Raw genomic sequence first — 22315 nt, 5'->3', positions numbered from 1 at the left:
ACCTGCGGCTTGGGTAGGATTCTAAGCTAACCTGGGCTGGCTTCTCTGTTCCAAGATCGTCAGGAACGGTCGGAGGTGGAGGGGGCTGTGGAGCCATTGTCCTGGCGGTGCTTGTGGAAGGGTAGGTAGTAGGGTTGGCGGTATACCGTATATACCGTATCCCGGTATATACTCTGTAGTGGTGGGGCATGAGGCAGAGTTGAGTGAAGTAGCTTCAACAGTAAACTTGACCCCGCCCTTATAAATCAAAGTCAAATATTATAGGCGGAGGCGTGTCACATTATTCACTTAGCCGACCACAGATGAGAAGACTTTAGTTTCATGAAAATGAACCCCCCCCTCGCTTTTTATGGAAACCCAAAGGAGTCATACCTAACCGCCCTAGTAGCTTTCCATAGCCCCCCTACACACACCATGGCACGCTCTGTCCATTATGCTGACACAGCGCAGCGGAGATACAGATTTATTTCTGTCACTCAATCAATTGAACTTTTTTTGCTATTTTTATATAGGGACATTAACTAAAACTGAGGGGGCACAAGTTTCAACTGAGGGGGCTAAGCACCCTTTTGCCCCCTCATGGAGCCGGCCCCAGTTTAAGAAGGGACTGATTGGGTGTTTGCAGTCTGGATACAAGTGTTATGAACTGCAGGCCTCCTTGGCTGTTGCACCATGGGATTCTTTCACTGGCTGACTCTGTAAAGGTTTTAGAAGGATCCACTTCTTGTCAGAAAAGGGGGAGGTAGAGTTGGGGATCAGGTCATAAAATATTTTTACCTCAGTGCCGCTCTCCCATCCATCTCAGCCATCTGCTGATGGCTATTCCACATGCTATTCATCTCTGTCAGAAAGTTTCACCATAAGAATGGGCAAAATAATAAAAAATGGCACCCGTAAATTATTCATTGTCCTTCTGCTCAGCAGTTGCAAGACCCCATTTCCTTGCCCCCCAGCCGCTGTGTTCAGTGTTTCACCATTGACTGTCACTGTTCCAACTCTGACTTGTTCTTGTGTGTTAATTAAGAGTTCACTGGCGCTTGTCCTTCCCATGCGGCCTCTTTTGGATTATTTCGCCTCCCATTCAGAATGAACGGTGCACCGGCTGCCAGATACAAAGCATGAGGGCCTGGGACCTGTCTGTGTTCCTACTCATGTCACAAAGTGTCCCCTCCTCAGCTCTAGTGACCTTCCCAGGATTGCAATTACTTGGTACAAGGAGGGCAAGGCTCTTGGCTGTGCCCAAGGCATGCTGCATATAAGAGACTCTGTCAAATCCTTGAAGGATATAAGGTCGGCGGAAGCAAGGATTTGACTGCTAGTAACATTGCTTTGGAACTCCTGCAGTAATTGCTGTCAACCAGAGTCTAGGTTGTAGTGGTAGACTGATTGCATTCCTGATTACATCTAGATTCCCGTTTTTAATAAAATAATATTACTTTACCAGGTAAGTTGACTGAGAACACATTCACATTTACAGCAATGACCTGGGGAATCGTTGCAGGGGAGAATAAGGGGGGATGAATGAGCCAATTGGAAGCTGGGGATGATTTGGTGGCCATGATGGTATGAGGGCCAGATTGGGAATTTAGCTGGGACACCGGGGGTAACACCCCTACTCTTACGATAAGTTCCATGGGATCTTTAGTGACCACAGAGAGTCAGAACACCCGTTTAACGTCCCATCCAAAAGACGGCACCCTACACATGGCAATGTCCCCAATCACTGACCTGGGGCATTGGGATATACATATTTTTTTAGACCAGAGGAAAGCGTGCCTCCCACTGTCCATCCAACACCTCTTCCAGCAGCATCTGGTCTCTCATCCAGGGAACAACCAGGACCAACCCTGCTTTTTTTTTCCCACCTTTATTTAACCAGGTAAGCCAGTTGAGAACAAGTTCTCATTTACAACTGCGACCTGGCCAAGATAAAGCAAAGCAGTGCGATAAAAACAACAACACAGAGTTACATATGGGGTAAAACAAAACATAAAGTCAAAAATACAACAGAAAATATATATACACAGTGTGTGCAAATGTAGCAAGTTATGGAGGTAAGGCAATAAATAGGCTATAGTGCAAAATAGTTACAATTAGTATTAACACTGGAATGATAGATGTGCAAGAGATGATGTGCAAATGGAGATACTGGGGTGCAAATGAGCAAAATAAATAACAATATAGGGATGAGGTAGTTGGGCGGGCTAATTTCAGATGGGCTGTGTACAGGTGCAGTGATCGGTAAGGTGCTCTGACAACTGATGCTTAAAGTTAGTGAGTGAGATAAGTGTCTCCAGCTTCAGAGATTTTTGCAATTTGTTCCAGTCATTGGCAGCAGAGAACTGGAAGGAATGGCGGCCAAAGGAGGTGTTGGCTTTGGGGATGACCAGTGAGATATACCTGCTGGAGCGCATACTACGGGTGGGTGTTGCTATGGTGACCAATGAGCTAAGATAAGGCGGGGATTTGCCAGAGGCAAGCCAGCAGTGGGATGCAGGGTGGTATGTTGCTGGCCTGTGTGGGTGGATGCTATGAGGTAGTTTTAAAAACCAAGGAATGCTAAAATCTGAAGACGTGCATTTCGATAATACTTAATACACAATACATTGCCTCGCCCTTCGGTCAACCTGCTCTTGTTGTGTAATACTTTAGATGCATCAATGCATGATAGCTCCTTGCTAGAATGTGCCATTCTCCAGTTTGCTCTCTACTGTCTATAAGGTTGAAATGAGTCATGTGCTAAAGATGTCTGACTCAGATCGCCCAGTGAAGAGGCCGACCAGGAATAGAGGAAGGACTGACTCTGTAAAGGGGAAGCCTGGATGGAAAACCAGCCTTGTCTTCAGAAACAGGCAGTTCTGGCTACAAACTGACCCTTCCTTTTTAATACTGTACAACTACCAAAGTTCGTCTCCAGAAATAGAAAACCATGATTACTTGTCATGGCTATATTTCTGATAAACATGCCCTAGGAGGGCAAGCGGGGACAACTGTACCTTGCGCTAAACTGTGTGTGTTTTCAACATATGGATAAAGAGATGACACATTCACTTACCCCATCATACATCCTTCTACCTGTGAGAGTGTACTTGATATCACAGCGAATCGGGTGGTAGCCCGACCTGGACTACCGTGCCAACTCCTTGTAACTTATTGTCTTGCCAATCATGTTTGGCTTGACAATGACCTCAATGGAGTTGACAAGAGCACAAACAGATCTGGGACCAGGCTACCTAGTCTCTAGCCTGCCATGTTGAGCTCGGTTCACTTCAGAACCCTGGTTGGTTCACTTCAGAGGCTGTGGAGGAGGCTGAACGAGTTTCTCAACACTCTTCCTTGAGAAGAAACCACAGATATTCCCCTACCATCAGAAAATATTCACTCTCTTCCTTTGAGTTTTGCCTTCGCTGCATGTTTTTGTTTCTAGAAGGCATGTGACATTCTGTTGCCAGAGTGGGAGGTGCGTAGAAATTACCCACATTGACTTGACTTGAAATATGACTACACTGAACTTGCAAAACGTTGCACCATGGAAACATTTTGGTGTTGCGAGGTTGAATAAACCTAAAACTTAAAAATACCAGTTTATTTACCAAATGTATTTGATTTCTGAAGGAGAATTTACAGTATCTATTGGGGCTAAACGCTAGAGAAAGCTCAGTTAAACCTGCGTAAGTGTACTGTGGTAGTGTAGGCCTAATAGTTCAGACTGTCTGCATAGAGAGAGAGAGAGAGAGTGAGCATTCTGATTTGTGTGGCTCTGATTATGTGTAGGCAGGAGTCATTCTGCTGCCAGCACTTTGCACCACTCTGCTATCTGCCAATCTCAGCTTCCTCACACGTTGTTGACACTCCTGCCTATTGAATGCAAGTCAAAGGCTAGCCACATGAGCGAAGACATGAGTCTGTCTCACTCTCTCTCTTTCTGTCTCTCTACCCTGCTCTCTACCTCGCTCTCTCTCACTCTCTCTTTACCTCTCTCTCTCCTTCTCTCTACCTCCCTCTCTGGCTATCTGGACATATTCTCCACTTCTTTCTCTGCAGTTTGCTAAGCAGTGCAAACGCATATCCAACATCAACTCCAATTAAAAATGCTGCATAGGGCAGTTCACCTGTGGTCCTATATGGCCTCAGGACAAACTTGTCATCGAAGGCCATGGGATAGTTGGTAGCCATGAATTAATTACATTCCTGCTCTCTGGGTCACTCTAAATGCACTGTATGTGGAATCCCTCTAGTATGGTACTTGCCTAAGGCCAGGCAACAATGGATGGGAGTCTTTTTGTTAGCGGGTGGGTACATTTATGAAACTGGACCCAAGGTTATCTCCGCTTGAGCCCAGACGCTCCATTGTGATACAATGTCATGGTGATTTGATCGCCCATTGTTGCACTCCTATACATAGTAGGCTAAAGTATTTAGATGGGAGTTGAAACCGGGCAGCTGTGTTAGTAGTTACATACTGTGGGATATGTAGGACAAGATTTAGAAATGTCACTCCAGTGGTGTCCTATAGTTACAGAGGCACTTGGCATACCCAGGCTTTGTTTCTCTTTTCTTTTGGCCATGGCGGTATTGTGTCTTTTTATGTCACTTTCATTCTTACCAGTTTATGAAAGACTGCACAACCGAATGGCAAACGTATTGCAAATTGAGAAATCGTGACTAAACTGAATAAAAAGAAGAAGAAACTACACTATCAAACAAAGATAAATGACATATAGAAAGCTTTGGAGTACCTTAAACAAAATTTGGGAGAAAAAGTTAACTCGGCTCCATCATTCATTGAATCAGATGGCTCATTCATCACAAAACCAACTGATATTGCCAACTACTTTAATGATTTTTTCATTGGCAAGATTAGCAGACTTAGGCATGACATGCCAGCAACAATTGCTGACACTACACATCCAAGGATATCTGACCAAATTATGAAAGAAAAGCATTGTAATTTAGAATTCTGTAAAGTGAGTGTGGAAGAGGTGAAAAAAGTATTGTTGCCTATCAACAATGACAAGCCACCGGTGTCTGACAACTTGGATGGAAAATTACTGAGGATAATAGAGGACGATATTGCCACTCCTATTTGCCATATTTTCAATTTTAAGCCTACTAGAATGTGTGTGCCCCCAGGCTTGGAGGGAAGCAAAAGTCATTCCGCTACCTAAAAATAGTAAAGCCCCCTTTACTGGCTCAAATAGCCGACCAATTAGCCTGTTACCAACCCTTAGTAAACTATTGGAAAAATGGTGTTTGACCAGATACAATGCTATTTTACAGTAAACAAATTGACAACAAACTTTCAGCATGCTTATAGAGAAGGACATTCAACAAGCACAGCAGTTACACAAATGACTAATGATTGGCTGAGAGAAATTGATGATAAAAAGATTGTGGGGGCTGTTTTGTTAGACTTCAGTGCGGCTTTTGTCATTATCGATCATAGTCTGCTGCTGGAAAAACATATGTGTTATGGATTTAGTCCACCTGCTATATTGTGGATACAGAGTTACCTGTCTAACAGAACACAGAGGGTGTTCTTTAATGGAAGTATCTCCAACATAAACCAGGGAGAATCAGGAATTCCCCAGGGCAGCTGTCTAGGCCCATTACTTTTTTCAATCTTTACTAATGACATGTCACTGGCTTTGAGTAAAGCCAGAGTGTGTATGTATGTGGATGACTCAACACTATACATGTCAGCGACTGAAATGACTGCAACACTTAACAAAGTTAGTTAGTTTCAGAGTGGGTGGCAAGGAATAAGTTAGTCCTAAATATTTCTCAAACTAAAAGCATTGTATTTGGGACAAATCATTCACTAAATCTCAACTAAATCTTGTAATAAATAATGTGGAAATTGAGCAAGTGGAGGTGACTAAACTGCTTGGAGTAACCCTGGATTGTAAACTGTCATGGTCAAAACACATTGATACAACAGTAGCTAAAATGGGGAGAAGTATGTCCATAATAAAGCGCTTCCCTACCTTCCTAACAGCACTATCAACAAGGCAGGTCCTACAGGCCCTAGTTTTGTCACACTTGGACTACTGTTCAGTCGTGTGGTCAGGTGCCACAAAAAAGGAAAATTGCAATTGGCTCAGTACAGGGCAGCACGGCTGGCCCTTGGATGTACACAGAGAGCTAATATTAATAATCTACATGTCGATCTCTCCTGGCTCAAAGTGGAGGAGAGATTGACTTCATCACTACTTGTGTTTATTAGAGGTGTTGACATGTTGGGTGCACCGAGCTGTCTGTTTGAGCTACTGGCGCACAGCTCGGTCACCCATGCATACCCCACAAGACATGCCACCATAGGTCTCTTCACAGTCCCCAAGTCCAGAACAGACTACGGGAGGCGCACAGTACTACATAGAGCCATGACTACATGGAACTCTATTCCACATCATGTAACAGATGCAAGTAGTAAAATTAGAGTAAAAAAAAAAACAGATAAAAAATATTTATGGAACAGCGGGGACTGTGAAGCAACACGAACATAGGTGCAGACACATGCATACACACACACGATAACATACCAGGTACAGCACCCGGTGTCACAGGAAGGCCACGAAGATCATCAAGGACCTCAGCCACCTGAGTCACGGCCTGTTCACCCAGCTATCATCCAGAAGGCGAGGTCAGTACAGGTGCATCAAAACTGGGACAGAGAGACTGAAAAACAGCTTCTATCTCAAGGCCATCAGACTGTTAAAAAGCCATCACTAGCCAGCCTCCACCCAGTACCCTGCCCTGAATTAAGTCACTGTCACTAGCCGGCTACTACTCGGTAACTCATCCCTGCACCTTAGAGGCTGTTGCCTATGTACATAGACATGGAACACTGGTCACTTTAATAATGGAACACTGGTCACTTTAATAATGTTTACATACTGTTTTACCCATTTTATATGTACAGTTGAAGTCAGAAGTTTACATACACTTAGGTTGGAGTCATTAAAACTCGTTTTTCAACCACTCCACACATTTCTTGTTAACAAACTATAGTTTTGGCAAGTCGGTTAGGACATCTACTTTGTGCATGACACAAGTACTTTTTCCAACAATTGTTTACAGACAGATTATTTCACTTATAATTCACTGTATCACAATTCCAGTGGGTCAGAAGTTTACATACACTAAGTTGACTGTGCCTTTAAAAAGCTTGGAAAATTCCAGTAAATTATGTCATGGCTTTAGAAGCTTCTGATTGGCTAATTGACATAATTTGAGTCAATTGGAGGTGTACCTGTGGATGCATTTCAAGGCCTACCGTCAAACTCAGTGCCTCTTTGCTTGACATCATGGGAAAATCAAAAGAAATCAGCGAAGACCTCAGAAAAAAATTGTAGACCTCCAAAAGTCTGGTTCATCCTTGGGAGCAATTTCCAAATGCCTGAAGGTACCACGTTCATCTGTACAAACCATAGTATGCAAGTATTACCACCATAGGACCACGCAGCCATCATACCGCTCAGGAAGGAGATGCGTTCTGTCTCCTAGAGATGAACGTACTTTGGTGCGAAAAGTGCAAATCAATCCCAGAACAACAGCAAAGGACCTTGTGAAGATGCTGGAGGAAACAGGTAGAAAAGTATCTATATCCACAGTAAAACAAGTCCTGTATCGACATAACCTGAAAGGCCGCTCAGCAAGGAAGAAGCCACTGCTCCAAAACCGCCATAAAAAGCCAGACTACGGTTTGCAACTGCACATGGGGACAAAGATCGTACTTTTTCAAGAAATGTCCTCTGGTCTGATGAAACAGAAATATAACTGTTTGGCCATAATGACCATTATGTTTGGAGGAAAAAGGGGGACTTTTGCAAGCCGAAGAACACCATCCCAACGTGAAGCATGGGGGTGGCAGCATCATGCTGTGGGGGTGCTTTGCTGCAGGAGGGACTGGTGTACTTCACAAAATAGATGGCTTCATGAGGAATGAAAATTGTATATGTATTGAAGCAACATCTAAAGACATCAGTCAGGAAGTTAAAGCTTGGTCGCAAATGGGTCTTCCAAATGGACAATGACCCCAAGCATACTTCCAAAGTTGTGGCAAAATGGCTTAAGGACAACAAAGTAAAGGTATTGGAGTGGCCATCACAAAGCCCTGACCTCAATCCTATAGAAAATGTGTGGGCCGAACTGAAAAGCATGTGCGAGTAAGGAGGCCTACAAACCTGACTCAGTTACACCAGCTCTGTCAGGAGGAATGGGCCAAAATGCACTCAACTTATTGTGGGAAGCTTATGGAAGGCTACCCGAAACTTTTGACCCAAGTTAAACAATTTAAAGGCAATGCTACCAAATATGTAAACTTCTGACCCACTGGGAATGTGATGAAAGAAATAAAAGCTGAAATAAATAATTCTCTCTACTATTATTTTGACATTTCACATTCTTAAAATAAAGTGGTGATCCTAACTGACCTAAGACAGGGAATATTTACTATGATTAAATGTCAGGAAATGTGAAAAACTGAGTTTAAATGTATTTGGCTAAGGTGTATGTAAACCTACAACTTCAACTGTGTGTGTGTGTATATATAAATACATGCATACACACACACACACACACACACACACTACCAGTCAAAAGTTTTAGAATACCTACTCATTCAAGGGTTTTTCTTTATTTTCAATATTTTCTACATTGTAGAATAATAGTGAAGATATAATTTACATTTACGTCATTTAGCAGAGGGGGGTAGAAGGTTTACTTTATCCTATCCCAGGTATTCCTTAAAGAGGTGGGGTTTCAAGTGTCTCCGGAAGGTGGTGAGTGACTCCGCTGTCCTGGCGTCGTGAGGGAGCTTGTTCCACCATTGGGGTGCCAGAGCAGCGAACAGTTTTGACTGGGCTGAGCGGGAACTGTGCTTCCGCAGAGGTAGGGGGGCCAGCAGGCCAGAGGTGGATGAACGCAATGCCCTCGTTTGGGTGTAGGGACTGATCAGAGCCTGAAGGTACGGAGGTGCCGTTCCCCTCACAGCTCCGTAGGCAAGCACCATGGTCTTGTAGCAGATGCGAGCTTCAACTGGAAGCCAGTGGAGTGTGCGGAAGAGCGGGGTGACGTGAGAGAACTTGGGAAGGTTGAACACCAGACGGGCTGCGGCATTCTGGATGAGTTGTAGGGGTTTAATGGCACAGGCAGGGAGCCCAGCCAACAGCGAGTTGCAGTAATCCGGACGGGAGATGACAAGTGCCTGGATTAGGACCTGTGCCGCTTCCTGTGTAAGGCAGGGTCGTACTCTCCGAATGTTGTAGAGCATGAACCTACAGGATCGGGTCACCGGCTTGATATTAGCGGAGAACGACAGGGTGTTGTCCAGGGTCACGCCAAGGCTCTTTGCACTCTGGGAGGAGGACACAACGGAGTTGTCAACCGTGATGGCGAGATCATAGAACGGGCAGTCCTTCCCCGGGAGGAAGAGCAGCTCCGTCTTGCTGAGGTTCAGCTTGAGGTGGTGATCCGTCATCCACACTGATATGTCTGCCAGAGATGCGATTCGCCACCTGGTTATCAGAAGGGGGAAAGGAGAAGATTAGTTGTGTGTCGTCTGCGTAGCAATGATAGGAGAGGCCATGTGAGGATATAACAGAGCCAAGTGACTTGGTGTATAGCGAGAATAGGAGAGGGCCTAGAACTAAGCCCTGGGGACACCAGTGGTTAGAGCACGTGGTGCGGAGACAGATTCTCGCCACGCCACTTGGTAGGAGCGACCTGTCAGGTAGGACGCAATCCAGGAGTGAACCGCGCCGGAGATGCCCAACTCAGAGAGGGTGGAGAGGAGGATCTGATGGTTCACAGTATCAAAGGCAGCAGACAGGTCTAGAAGGACAAGAGCAGAGGAGAGAGAGTTAGCTTTAGCAGTGCGGAGAGCCTCCGTGACACAGAGAAGAGCAGTCTCAGTTGAATGACCAGTCTTGAAACCTGACTGGCTTGGATCAAGAAGGTAATTCTGAGAGAGATAGCAAGAGAGTTGGCTAAAGACGGTACGCTCAATAGTTTTTGAGAGAAAAGAAAGAAGGGATACTGGTCTGTAGTTGTTGACATCGGAGGGATCGAGTGTAGGTTTTTTGAGAAGGGGTGCAACTCTCGCTCTCTTGAAGACGAAGGGACATAGCCAGCGGTCAAGGATGAGTTGATGAGCGAGGTGAGGTAAGGGAGAAGGTCTCCGGAAATGGTCTGGAAAAGAGAGGAGGGGATAGGGTCAAGCGGGCAGGTTGTTGGGCGGCCGGCCGTCACAAGTCGCAAAATTTCATCTGTAGAGAGAGGGGAGAAAGAAGTCAAAGCATAGGGTAGGGCAGTGTGAGCAGGACCAGCAGTATCATTTGACTTAACAAACGAGGATCGGATGTCGTCAACCTTCTTTTCAAAATGGTTTACGAAGTCATCCACAGAGAGGGGGGAGTGTGTAGAGAAAATGTAGAGAGGAGGGAGTGAAAAGATGCCAGGTCCGCAGGGAGTCTAGTTTTCCTCCATTTCCGCTCGGCTCCCCGGAGCCCTGTTCTGTGAGCTCGCAATGAGCCGTCAAGCCACGGAGCAGGAGGGGAGGACCGAGCCGGCCGGGAGGATAGGGGACATAGAGAGTCAAAGGATGCAGAAAGGGAGGAGAGGAGGGTTGAGGAGGCAGAATCAGGAGATTGGAGGGAGAAGGATTGAGCAGAGGGAAGAGATGATAGGATGGAAGAGGAGAGAGTAGCGGGAGAGAGAGAGCGAAGGTTGCGACGGCGCATTACCATCTGAGTAGAGGCAGAGTGAGTAGTGTTGGAGGAGAGCGAGAGAGAAAAGGATACAAAGTAGTGGTCGGAGACATGGAGGGGAGTTGCAGTGAGATTAGTAGAAGAACAGCATGTAGTAAAGATGAGGTCAAGCGTATTGCCTGCCTTGTGAGTAGGGGGGGGCGGTGAGAAGGTGAGGTCAAAAGAGGAGAGGAGTGGAAAGAAGGAGGCAGAGAGAAATGAGTCAAAGGTAGACGTAGGGAGGTTAAAGTCACCCAGAACTGTGAGGGGTGAGCCATCCTCAGGAAAGGAACTTATCAAGGCGTCAAGCTCATTGATGAACTCTCCAAGGGAACCTGAAGGGCGATAAATGATAAGGATGTTAAGCTTGAATGGGCTAGTGACTGTGACAGCATGGAATTCAAATGAGGATATAGACAGATGGGTCAGGGGAAAAAGAGAGAATGTCAACTTGGGAGAGATGAGGATTCCTGTGCCACCACCCCGCTGACCAGATGCTCTCGGGGTATGCGAGAACACATGGTCAGACGAGGAGAGAGCAGTAGGAGTAGCAGTGTTTTCAGTGGTAATCCATGTTTCCGTCAGCACCAAGAAGTCGAGCGACTGGAGGGTAGCATAGGCTGAGATGAACTCTACCTTGTTGGCCGCAGAACGGCAGTTCCAGAGGCTGCCGGAGACCTGGAACTCCACGTGGGTCGTGCGTGCAGGGACCACCAGGTTAGAGAGGCAGCAGCCACGCGGTGTGAGGCGTTTGTATAGCCTGTGCGGAGAGGAGAGAACAGGGATAGACAAACGCATAGTTGACAGGCTACAGAAAATGGCTACAATAATGCAAAGGAGATCGGAATGAAATGAACTAAACATCTGGGAAAGCGAGAGAGCGGGGCCTCCCTCACGTTTCACTGAAACACCCAAATATAACTCTCCCAACTTCCACCTCAGAAACGACAATTGTTGTAAACTACAGCGGTTCAATGTTTTCTAGGAATAGACTAACTTAGTTTATTCAGCTAGCTAACTTGGTACAGTATTCTTCCGTGAAAACCGTCCAGGGCACCTAGTCCTATGACGCCATAGCCAACTAGCATGCCAGGCTCCAATAACACGGTCTAGCACCAATACTCGGCCACAACAAACCACCAGTGTGTCAACACGCCAAGCAGATCATTCGTGTCCGTGTCTAACGTTGTGGGTTATCAAAACTATGAAATAAGACATATGGAATCATGTAGTACCAAAAAAGTATTAAATCAAAATATATTTAATATTTTAGATTCTTCAAAGTAGCCACCTTGATGACAGTTTTGCACACTCTTGGCATTCTCTCAACCAGCTTCACCTGGAATGCTTTTCCAACAGTCTTGTTCCCACATATGCTGAGCACTTGTTGGCTGCTTTTCCTTCACTCTGCAGTCCAACTCATTCCAAACCATCTCAATTGGGTTAAGGTCGGGGGATTGTGGAGGCCAGGTCATCTGATGCAGCACTCCATTACTCTCCTTCTTGGTCAAGTAGCCCTTATACAGCCTGGAGGTGTGTTGGGTCATTGTCCTGTTGAAAAACAAATGATAGTCCCACTAAGCGCAAACCAGATGGGATGGCGTATCGCAGCAGAATGCTGTGGGAGCCATGCTGGTTAAGTGTGCCTTGAATTCTAAATAAATCACAGACAGTGTCACCAGCAAAGCACCCCCACGCCATCACACCTCCTCCATGCTTCATGGTGGGAACCATACATGCAGACATCATCCGTTTATCTACTCTGCATTCCACAAAGACATGGCGGTAGGAACCAAAAATCTACAATTTTGACTCATCAGACCAAAGGACAGATTTCCACCAGTCTAATGTCCATTGCTCCTGTTTCTTGGCCCAAGCAGGTCTCTTCTTCTTATTGGTGTCCTTTTGTAGTGGTTTCTATGCAGCAATTCAACCATGAAGGCCTGATTCACACAGTCTCCTCTGAACAGTTGCTGTTGAGATGTGTGTGTTACTTGAACTCTGTGAAGCATTTATTTGGGCTGCAATTTCTGAGACTGGGAACTCTAATGAACTCTGGGTCTTCCTTTCCTGTGGCGGTCCTCATGAGAGCCAGTTTCATCATAGCGCTTGATGGTTTTTGCGACTGCCTTTCTGTAATAACTGGCCTTCATGTCTTAAAGTAATGATGGACTTTCATTTCTCTTTGCTTATTTGAGCTGTTCTTGCCATAATATGGACATGGTCTTTTACCAAATAGGGCTATCTTCTGTATACAGCCCCTACCTTGTCACAACACAACTGATTGGCTCAAACGCATTAAGAAGGAAAGAAATTCCACAAATTAACTTTTAACGAGGCACACCTGTTAATTGAAATGCATTCCAGTTGACTACCTCATGAAGCTGGTTGAGAGAAAGCCAAGAGTGTGCATATACTGAATAAAACAATTTAAACTCTTTTACTTAGTTACATTAAATCGGTCAATTGAAATAAATAAATTAGTCCCTAATCTATGGATTTCACATGAATGGGAAGGGGCACAGCCATGGGTGGACCTGGGAGGGCATAGGCCCACCCACTGGGGAGCCTGGCCCAGCCAATCAGAATGAGTTTTCCCCCACAAAAGGGCGTTATTACAGACAGAAATACTCCTCATTTTCATCAGCTGTCCGGGTGGCTGGTCTCAGACTATCCCGCAGGTAAAGAAGCTGGATGTGGAGGTCCTGGGCTGGCGTGGTTACACGTAGTCTGCAGTGGTGAGGCCGGTTGGACGTACTACCAAATTCTCTAAAACGACGTTGGAGCGGCTAATGGTAGAGAAATGAACATTCAATTCTCTGGCAACAGTTCTGGTGGACATTACTGCAGTCAGTATGCCAATTGCATGCTCCCTCAAAACTTGAGACATCTGTGGCGTTTGTGCCGTTTTATTGGCCCCAGCACAAGGTGTACCTGTGTAATGATCATGCTGTTTAATCAGCTTCTTGATATGCCACACCTGCCAGGTGGATGTATTATCTTGGCAAAGGAGAAATGCTCACTAACAGGGATGTAAACAAATTTGTGCGCAACATTTTAGAGAAATAAGCTTTTTGTGCATATGGAACATTTCTGGGATCTTTTAATTCAGCTCATGAAACAAGGGACCAACACTTTACATGTTGCGTTTATATTTTTGTTCGGTGTGTGTTTGTGTATATATATACACTGCTCAAAAAAATAAAGGGAACACTTAAACAACACAATGTAACTCCAAGTCAATCACACTTCTGTGAAATCAAACTGTCCACTTAGGAAGCAACACTGATTGACAATACATTTCACATGCTGTTGTGCAAATGGAATAGACAACAGGTGGAAATAATAGGCAATTAGCAAGACACCCCCAAAAAAGGAGTGGTTCTGCAGGTGGTGACCACAGACCACTTCTCAGTTCCTATGCTTCCTGGCTGATGTTTTGGTCACTTTTGAATGCTGGTGATGCTTTCACTCTAGTGGTAGCATGAGACGGAGTCTACAACCCACACAAGTGGCTCAGGTAGTGCAGCTCATCCAGGATGGCACATCAATGCGAGCTGTGGCAAGAAGGTTTGCTTTGTCTGTCAGCGTAGTGTCCAGAGCATGGAGGCGCTACCAGAAGACAGGCCAGTACATCAGGAGACGTGGAGGAGGCCGTAGGAGGGCAACAACCCAGCAGCAGGACCGCTACCTCCGCCTTTGTGCAAGGAGGAGCAGGCGGAGCACTGCCAGAGCCCTGCAAAATGACCTCCAGCAGGCCACAAATGTGCATGTGTCTGCTCAAACGGTCAGAAACAGACTCCATGAGGGTGGTATGAGGGCCCGATGTCCACAGGTGGGGGTTGTGCTTACAGCCCAACACCGTGCAGGATGTTTGGCATTTGCCAGAGAACACCAAGATTGGCAAATTCGCCACTGGCGCCCTGTGCTCTTCACAGATGAAAGCAGGTTCACACTGAGCACATGTGACAGACGTGACAGAGTCTGGAGACGCCGTGGAGAACATTCTGCTGCCTGCAACATCCTCCAGCATGACCGGTTTGGCGGTGGGTCAGTCATGGTGTGGGGTGGCATTTCTTTGGGGGGCCGCACAGCCCTCCATGTGCTCGCCAGAGGTAGCCTGACTGCCATTAGGTACCGAGATGAGATCCTCAGACCCCTTGTGAGACCATATGCTGGTGCGGTTGGCCCTGGGTTCCTCCTAATGCAAGACAATGCTAGACCTCATGTGGCTGGAGTGTGTCAGCAGTTCCTGCAAGAGGAAGGCATTGATGCTATGGACTGGCCCGCCTGTTCCCCAGACCTGAATCCAATTGAGCACATCTGGGACATCATGTCTCGCTCCATCCACCAACGCCACGTTGCACCACAGACTGTCCAGGAGTTGGCGGATGCTTTAGTCCAGGTCTGGGAGGAGATCCCTCAGGAGACCATCCGCCACCTCATCAGGAGTATGCCCAGGCGTTGTAGGGAGGTCATACAGGCACGTGGAGGCCACACACACTAATGAGCCTAATTTTGACTTGTTTTAAGGACATTACATCAAAGTTGGATCAGCCTGTAGTGTGGTTTTCCACTTTAATTTTGAGTGTGACTCCAAATCCAGACCTCCATGGGTTGATACATTTGATTTCCATTGATAATTTTTGTGTGATTTTGTTGTCAGCACATTCAACTATGTAAAGAAAAAAGTATTTAATAAGATTATTTCATTCATTCAGATCTAGGATGTGTTATTTTAGTGTTCCCTTAATTTTTTTGAGCAGTGTATATATATACTCCGGACTCCGACATTGCTCGTCGTAATATTTATATATTTCTGAATTCCATTCTTTTACTTTTAGATTTGTGTGCATTTGTGTGTATTGTTAGATATTACTGCAATATTGGAGCTAGGAACACAAGCATTTCACTTCACCCACAATAACATCTGCTAAACGTGTATGCGACCAATACAATTTTATTTGAATGTGTTTGTTGTTATTCATGTGTGAGTGGATACATATGAATATGTGTACGTTATTGGCTCATATTGTTGAGTGTGTGTGTCTCGGGGTGCTCTACAAAGATTCTTCTCTAGGTCTCGTTTGTGAATGTGTTTGGTGTTGTACGTATTAATGCGTGAGTGGGTGTATGTGAATATGTACATGTCATTTGACTCATATGGTTGTCTCTCTGTCTCTCTCACAGGGTGTTATACGAAGGGAAGGAGCGTCTCATCCAGGGCTGTGAGGTCATTCAGGCCACGCCGTACGGCCGCTGTGCCAACGTCAACAACAGCTCTGCCACCTCGCAGCGCATCTTCATCACCTTCCGCCGTGCGCCGCCCGTCCAGCCCCAGAACTCACTGGCCGTCACCGACATCTGCGTCATCGTCACTAGCAAGGGCGAGACGCCGCCGCACACCTTCTGCAAGGTGGACAAGAACCTCAACTGTGGCATGGTGAGTCCTCTGGTCCTCTATGGCTCAGTTGGTAGAGCATGGCACTTGCAACGCCTGGATTGTGAGTTTGAATCCCGACGCGACCACCCATATGAAAATGTACGCACGCATGACTGTGGTTAAAACCATCTGCCAGATGTCATATACTTTACCATTGGTAATGAACTACAGCCCACATGCTCAATTGCTCCAACACATATTTATTATTTTGGTTAAAAGTAGTACTTTGGGGAAGGAATGAGGATGGAATGTATGGGGCTGGAATATACCTATTATGAAATGTAGGCCATGGCACTCACCCCGAGTACATTCTGTTGAAATTAAGCGTTGAAAATGTTGTTTTGAGCCACAAGTCACATGGTCTTGTTTTTCATCCTCCAGTGGGGCTCCAGTGTTTTCCTGTGCTACAAGAAATCAGTGTCGGCGTCCAATTCCATCAATTACAAAGCCGGTGAGTCTTCTTTGTTGTCTATCTACCATCTCTCCGCATCGGTCTGCCTTTTCTGCTCACATTGATGGATAGTTATTATTTCCTGGCCTTTGTTTAATGCTGTTTACCATATATTTCCGCTTGCTTTGCACCTGAGATGACTTCAAAGTAATTGTATGTTGATCTCTTATGATTGATCTGAATTGACAGGAGCTTTCTGTGTGCTGTAGATAAGACTAAATGCACTGGCATATGCCAGCTCTGTTATCTGTCACTCAAATACCTGGAAACTGCACAATACTCTCCCTGATGATTCCTGGAATAAATGGCATGATTCGTTTGGGGGTTTTGTCGCTCTTCTGAATCTTAAGATATGGTGTAGGTCCCAAATGGCACCCTATTCCCTATAGGCCCTGGTCAAAAGTAGTGCACTATATATGAAATAGGGTGCCATTTGGGACACAGTCCTAGTTTCAAACCAATGCATCTATCTGGAGTTTAGAAAAGGGCACAGCCTCACATTAGAATTGTTCACGGCAAATCAGAACTCTTAATGCAATTAGCTCTGAGTGTTTCTCATCAGCATTCCCAGCCTTATTTCTGGTGCCCATTTTATTTCAAGGTGGAAAACAGTGTCATTGTGCGTCATTGCAATTGCCCTATGTTTATCTTTGTCGCGTTTGGTTTTTCATTTGAATGACCTCCAAACAGGTTCTAATGGAAAATAAAATTGCATGTGTTCTTACTAGAAAGATGATGTTTCTGAGGACAGCTAGCCCAGAATCAGACATTTGTAAAGTCCTATTCAGATGGTTTCCCTCCATGTACCGGTATCCACATTCTTGTAAATAATGCAGAATTGTTCCCTGTCTCGTACTTGCTACTTTCGGAGGTCAGAGCTGGGTGTTGGCTTAGACGGGCCCCTGTTCAGATACCACGCACACACACACCTTATCTCCACTAGGCCTTCTTCCTGTGAGGTGACGCTTTTTATTCGCCAGACCATTTTTTACATTTACATTTTAGTCATTTTAGCAGACGCTCTTATCCAGAGCGACTTACATATTATTTTTTTTAATTTTTTTTATACTGGCCCCCTGTGGGAATCGAACCCACAACCCTGGCGTTGCAAACACCATGCTCTATCAACTGAGCTACATCCCTGCCGGCCATTCCCTCCCCTACCCTGGACGACGCTGGGCCAATTGTGCGCCGCCCATGAGTCTCCCGGTCGCGGCCGGCTGCGACAGAGCCTGGATTCGAACCAGGATCTAGTGGCACAGTTTTGCACTGCGATGCAAGGGCGAGACGCCGCCGCACACCTTCTGTCCTTCCCCCAACACACGCTACACTCAGACCATAGACTGCTTCCTACCCCGCCTACTCTTTTGATCGCTTTATTTTGACAACATTCTCTGAAATTCACAAAAGGGCATGGGGTGACAAGGTCTTGGTCAGCAAAGTGTTGCTTTCCTTTGAAAATAATGTGTCCTGAATCTCAGCACACTGGCTGATGTCAATGAAAATATGACAAGGGAAAGGGGTTTGATCTTATTCCAACAGCCAAGTGAGCCAATTTTCATCCTTCCTTCCCTTCTCCTGTCTTCACTTCATAGGTGTGTTTATTATTGTGTAGTGGGATCTGTAGACATCATTTTCTCCTTGGGATATGTAGTCTAGTGCTTTCAGTGTACCCCAATGAAATGTAATGTTACATGTATGTTTATACCAAACATAATATTGAGTTGCACCTCCCTTTTGCCCTCCGAACAGCCTCAATTCGTCGGGGCATGACTCTAAAAGGTGTCGACTCCAATGCTTCCCACTGTTGTGTCAAGTTGGCTGGATGTCCTTTGGGTGGTGGACCATTCTTGATACACACAAACTGTTGAGCGTGAAAAACCCAGCAGCGTTGCAGTTCTTGACACACACCAGTGGCGCCTGGCACCTACTACCATATCCCGTTCAAAGGCACTTACATTTTTGGTCTTGGCCATTCACCTTCTGAATGGCACACATACACAATTCATGTCTCAAGGCTTAAAAATCCTTCTTTAACCTGTCTCCTCCCCTCCATCTACACTGATTTGAAGTGGATTTAGCAAGTGGACAGCAAGTGACATCAATAAGGGATCATAGGTTTCACCTGGTCAGTCTATATCATGGAAAGAGCAGGTGTCCTTAATGTTTTGTACACTCAGTGTATGTCTTGTGTGACTTGCCGTATAAAAAAAGATTGATTGATTGCTCTCTCTCCTCCAGGCCTCATCTTCCGCTACCCAGAGGATGACTATGAGTCCTTCCCCCTGTCTGAGTCTGTGCCCCTGTTCTGCCTCCCCATGGGGGCTAAGATCGAGTGCTGGGCCCCCAACACACGCTACCCTCTGCCCGTCTTCTCCACCTTTGTGTTAACCAACTCCTCTGGGGAAAAGGTAGGTGGACTAGAACAATGGTATTATATCAGTTAACAGTGATTTTCAATTATCCGTGATTAGATAGTTCAGGGCTGTTCAATTTCGGCCATGGAGTGCCAACGCTGAGCAGCGCTGTGATACTGTAGATTGATTGAGAGCTGTAATAGTCAACATTCAAGTCTCACTTCCTGAGCTGCATGTGACAGTGGGAATGGGTAGAAATATTTGTTTTCTCCTCAGGCTGTGTGTTTCAAGGCACCTGAATGTCAGCTGCCCCTTGAGCAAACTACAATCTGATCACAAGTTATGTCCCAAACCATGTCACTTCTCTCTGAGCTAGAGGGAGTAATGAAATTGTACTTTGTTGTGTAAACGTTGAATGCCAGTTGAGATGACGGGTGGCGTTCAACGTAAACACATTTAGCAATTTTGTGTAAAGGGTGCACAAACACTACTCGCCATATCATAAAAATGCGGAAAGGGCATTTGTTAACATCTGTTAACAAACATGTTAACACAGGAATCTATCTGTTATATAATTTGATCTGCCCCAGGTGTACGGCGCAGCCATCCAGTTCTACGAGGCCTACCCCATAGATCTCCTCAGTGAGAAGCAGAAGGTGCAGCTGGGCCTGCTCACCACCGTGGAGAAGATGATGATCCCCAACCGGACGGTCAACACCAACAAGTGCATCTGCCTGCTCTCCCGCTGGCCCTTCTTCGAGTCTTTCCGCAAGTTCCTCATGTTCCTCTACAAGCTGTCCGTCTCGGGGCCCCACCCGCTGCCCATCGAAAAGTAAGGATTGCGTCATTTATCAAGTTGGAAGCTTGTGATTTGCTTTGGGACTATTCCATTGGTTCCATTGTACCAGGACAACTAAATCAGGTGTAGCTCAGGATGAATGTTTTTTAATCATGTATTTGACTTTTTTTATAAATGAATTTGATAGTAGGTGGGTGTTGGTAGAGACTAATGTGGTTTTGTTTGCTGGTTTGTTTCTTTGACAGGCACATCTCGCACTTCATGCACAACGTGTCCTTCCCCTCACCTCAGAGGCCCAGAATCTTGGTCCAGGTGAGATGTCATTGTGTTTTTTGTGTTAGCGAGGGAAGTTTGTTGGGGTTTTTGCGTCTGTCTCTGCGTGAATGAATGTGTTTGATGTGTGGAAAAAAAACTGGTGTCGTGGCAGGGTGAAATTTTTTTGTTTTTGTTTTCTCTTTCAGCTCTCTGCACATGACACCTTGATGCTCGCACAACCTGTGTGCACTCCTCTGCCTCTCAGGTACGACCTATTTAAAGCTGGCTGAATGGATCATGCAAATGTGTGTTCTCCTGACATTATCGGCTGTCTCAAAGGGTCAATCTGATTTTGTACTTGCACACATTTAGGCCATACACACACACACACACACACACACACACACACACACACACACACACACACACACACACACACACACACACACACACACACACACACACACAGATGGTGGTAAATCCTCTCAACAAGTTTAGAGCTGTGATAATCTAGGCTTCAGGACCAGAAAGAGAGACTGGGCCCAGTTATTGTTATCATGGTAGAGCATCAACCACAGATTTTCCAAAGGAAATACCGGGGTTAGAAAAAGCAATCATCCAGCACCCTCCAAAGGTTCTAGCTTCGTAATGCAAAACGCATTAATTCATGTCAGTTTTCTAAGGTCAAATATTCACACTTTAAAACTGAAACAGCACTGCCTGTCTGTCACATTGTGGACAGGACCTTCATTATTTAGTGTAGAAATCCAGCCTGTACATATTAAATAAACTGTTATGCTGCCATTGCATTCTGCCAATAAACCTCATAATGTTCTAAAAATACCATATGTTCCATCATTATCATCAGGCTTTTTCCTCTCCAGACTTATAATAATTTTGGGCCAGATTTATAAGTGTTTGCTGCTATGCAAAGTTTGAAACTGTTATTCTCTGAAAAGAAAAGTACTTTCCCCCCCAAAAGGTTTTTAAAAGAACATGTTTTGTCGCAAGGGCACAATGTAACCTGAGCTTCTGTCTCAATCCAGTTTACCTTCACCCCCTCCCTTACTTATTTGCCCACACACCTTCTCAGTGCACCTGTACCAATTACAAACCTACCTTCAAAGATGGCTTCCCTTCATCCAATCCAACCATCGATGCCCCGGCCATTGGATCCCTGAGTCTAATTTGAATTGTTTCCCAATCCCTCTGTGCTCCTCTCTTCCCAACTTGCCTCTCTCCCTCTCATCCTCTCATCCCCTCCTCCCTCTCTCTCCTCCTCCCCTCCTCTCCTCTCCTCAGTGGGGCAGACTACAGTACGTTGCTGATGAACCTGGGCTCAGAGAACTGTGCCACGCTGCTGCACTTTGTCCTGCTGGAGAGTAAGATCCTGCTTCACTCCCTGAGACCCGCTGTACTCACCGGGGTAGCAGAGGCCGTAGTGGCTGTGAGTGATACAGGATATGGTCATACAGCTTTTAAAATGTAAAAATTAGAATAAAATGGGACTTATTAATTGGTTGGTTGGAGTTTCTATCCAGTTACCATTGGTATACAGTGTAACAGTCCCATGTAGGACTGATTTTAGGTTAAAAGTTAGATCAAAATGTAAAATAGAAGTTAGATTTTCTCTCCATCTGTGTTCTTCTCTCCAGATGATCTTTCCATTCCAGTGGCAGTGCCCCTACATCCCCCTGTGCCCCCTCTCCCTGGCGGGGGTCCTCAATGCCCCCTGTCCCTTCATCGTGGGCGTGGACTCCCGCTACTTTGACCTTTATGACCCCCCGCCGGACGTGGTCTGTGTGGACCTGGACACCAACACTATTTACCTGTAAGATCCATACACTTGAAAGGAGCATTTCCCCCATTTTGACATGTGGATCTGTTTACACACTCAACCTGTAGTCAATACCCCCAAACATTCCCATATATTGCATATAAAATATTGAATTATTTACACGAGAATGAGCATATTCCAAAAACACCATACTAACATGCTGAACCATCTGTGCAGGTCTGATGAGAAGAGACACAGTAACTGGAAAAACCTCCCAAAGAAACCCTGCAAGAGTCTGTTTACCTCCCTGACCAACCTGCACCACCAGTTGGGCATCGGTAGGTACACAGTCACAGTCACCTCAACTGTACCCTCATAGCAATTGCTTCATGGCCAATGCATTCAGGATAAAAGTACATCAGTTGGACGTATGATATAGAAGTTAATTCTTTATGAATATACGTCTTTAGATATAAATTATGAAT

General features: G+C 45.5%; 1 protein-coding gene across 1 annotated transcript in view; it reads left to right on the top strand.

Moving 5' to 3' along the window:
- LOC311113127 (DENN domain-containing protein 4C-like) overlaps positions 1-22315 on the top strand; it is an 88402-nt gene that overhangs the window by 43994 nt on the left and 22093 nt on the right. The window contains exons 3-11 of the mRNA XM_084156280.1: positions 15939-16191; positions 16573-16642; positions 18884-19053; positions 19590-19831; positions 20044-20110; positions 20260-20318; positions 21356-21500; positions 21709-21884; positions 22068-22168. Of these exons, the coding sequence (XP_084012406.1) occupies positions 15939-16191; positions 16573-16642; positions 18884-19053; positions 19590-19831; positions 20044-20110; positions 20260-20318; positions 21356-21500; positions 21709-21884; positions 22068-22168 (1283 nt within the window). The remainder of the gene's footprint in view (positions 1-15938; positions 16192-16572; positions 16643-18883; positions 19054-19589; positions 19832-20043; positions 20111-20259; positions 20319-21355; positions 21501-21708; positions 21885-22067; positions 22169-22315) is intronic.

This window comes from Coregonus lavaretus (assembly GCF_964263955.1).
Source record: "Coregonus lavaretus genome assembly, chromosome: 39".
Taxonomy (NCBI): Eukaryota; Metazoa; Chordata; class Actinopteri; order Salmoniformes; family Salmonidae; genus Coregonus; species Coregonus lavaretus.
This window is presented reverse-complemented; position numbering and strand designations above follow the sequence as displayed.